The sequence below is a fragment of the Emiliania huxleyi genome, assembly GCF_000372725.1.
Source record: "Emiliania huxleyi CCMP1516 unplaced genomic scaffold EMIHUscaffold_7919, whole genome shotgun sequence".
Classification (NCBI taxonomy): Eukaryota; Haptophyta; order Isochrysidales; family Noelaerhabdaceae; genus Emiliania; species Emiliania huxleyi.
This window is the reverse complement of record NW_005196081.1, coordinates 1-1302: the sequence shown is the minus strand read 5'-3', so window position 1 is coordinate 1302 and position 1302 is coordinate 1. Positions and strand designations below refer to the sequence as shown.

At 69.7% G+C, this 1302-nt stretch overlaps 1 protein-coding gene across 1 annotated transcript; it reads left to right on the top strand.

Moving 5' to 3' along the window:
- On the top strand, window positions 1-1162 carry EMIHUDRAFT_125086 (hypothetical protein; the record flags this gene model as incomplete). Its single annotated transcript, XM_005759788.1, has 4 exons — window positions 1-223; window positions 437-526; window positions 588-695; window positions 764-1162. Coding segments are annotated over 4 exons (820 nt in total), but the record flags the coding sequence as incomplete, so codon positions are not given.
- Window positions 1163-1302: the final 140 nt, after the last annotated feature.

Sequence of the window (1302 nt, the reverse complement as noted above, 5' to 3'; positions counted from 1 at the left end):
CGGCTACACCTGCGAGACGGCGGGCTACTTCTTCAAGGCGACGGTCGCGCCGCGGTGGGAGGCGTTCGAGGCGGAGGCGCGGCGCGCGGGCGACGAGGAGGGGGCCGTCGAGCGCCACTTCCCCTTCTCCGACTTCTTCGCCGACACGCCCTCGCCGCTGTTTGCGCCCGCCGCCAGCGGCGCGGCGCACCTCGACGCGGCGCGCGGCGCGTGGCGGCACGTGGTGGCCCTCTTCGAGGAGCTCGAGGAGTGCCGCGCCTTCGAGCTGTGAACAGCGTCTCCTCACACCTCCTGCTGTGAACAGGAGCTCGAGGAGTGCCGCGCCTTCGAGCTGTGAGCAGCGTCTCCTCACACCTCCTGCTGTGAACAGGAGCTCGAGGAGTGCCGCGCCTTCGAGCTGTGAACAGCGTCTCCTCACACCTCCTGCTGTGAACAGGAGCTCGAGGAGTGCCGCGCCTTCGAGCTGCTCCGCTCCTCGTACGACCGCGGAAACTACCTGCTCACCAAGCACGCAAAGGCGGTGGCGGTGGCGGGGAGGGCGACTCTCGGCTGCTCTCTCGGCTGACGTCGGCGACTCTCTGCCGCAGGTGGTCGCGATGACGTGCACGCACGCCGCCATCAAGCGCAAGGATTTGGTGAGCCTCGCGTTCCAGTACGACAACCTGGTCATGGAGGAGGCGGCGCAGATCATGGAGGTCGGAGGCCTCTCCTCTTGGGTGCTGCCGTGCGCTGCGCCTCTTCACGCGCCTCCTTGCGGCGACAGGTCGAGGCCTTCATCCCGATGGTGCTGCAAAACCCGGACACCGCCACGGGCAAGTCGCGCCTCAAGCGGGTGCTGCTCATCGGCGACCACCACCAGCTGCCGCCCGTCGTCAAGAACCTCGCCTTCCAAAAGTACTCGCGCCTCGACCAGTCGCTCTTCGCGCGGCTCGTGCGGCTCGGCGTGCCCGCGACGCAGCTCGATTTCCAGGGCCGCGCGCGCCCCGCGATCGCCAACCTCTACCGCTGGCGCTACACCTCGCTCGGCGACCTGCCCGGCGTGCTCGCGCCGGACGGGCCGCACGCGCTCGCCGTGCCGGGCTTCCGGCACGACTTTCAGCTCGTGCACGTCGCCGACCCGCAGGGGGTGGGCGAGTCGACCCCTCTGCCGCACTACGTCCAGGTGGACGCTTCCGAGGACACACTTCCGAGACACTCGCACCTCGAGACTCTGCCCAGCGCGCCCTCGCACACTCTCCTTCGAGCCGCCTCGAGCTCTGGCTCTGGCCACTGTAGCCGCCGGACCTCCCCCCCCCCTCCCCC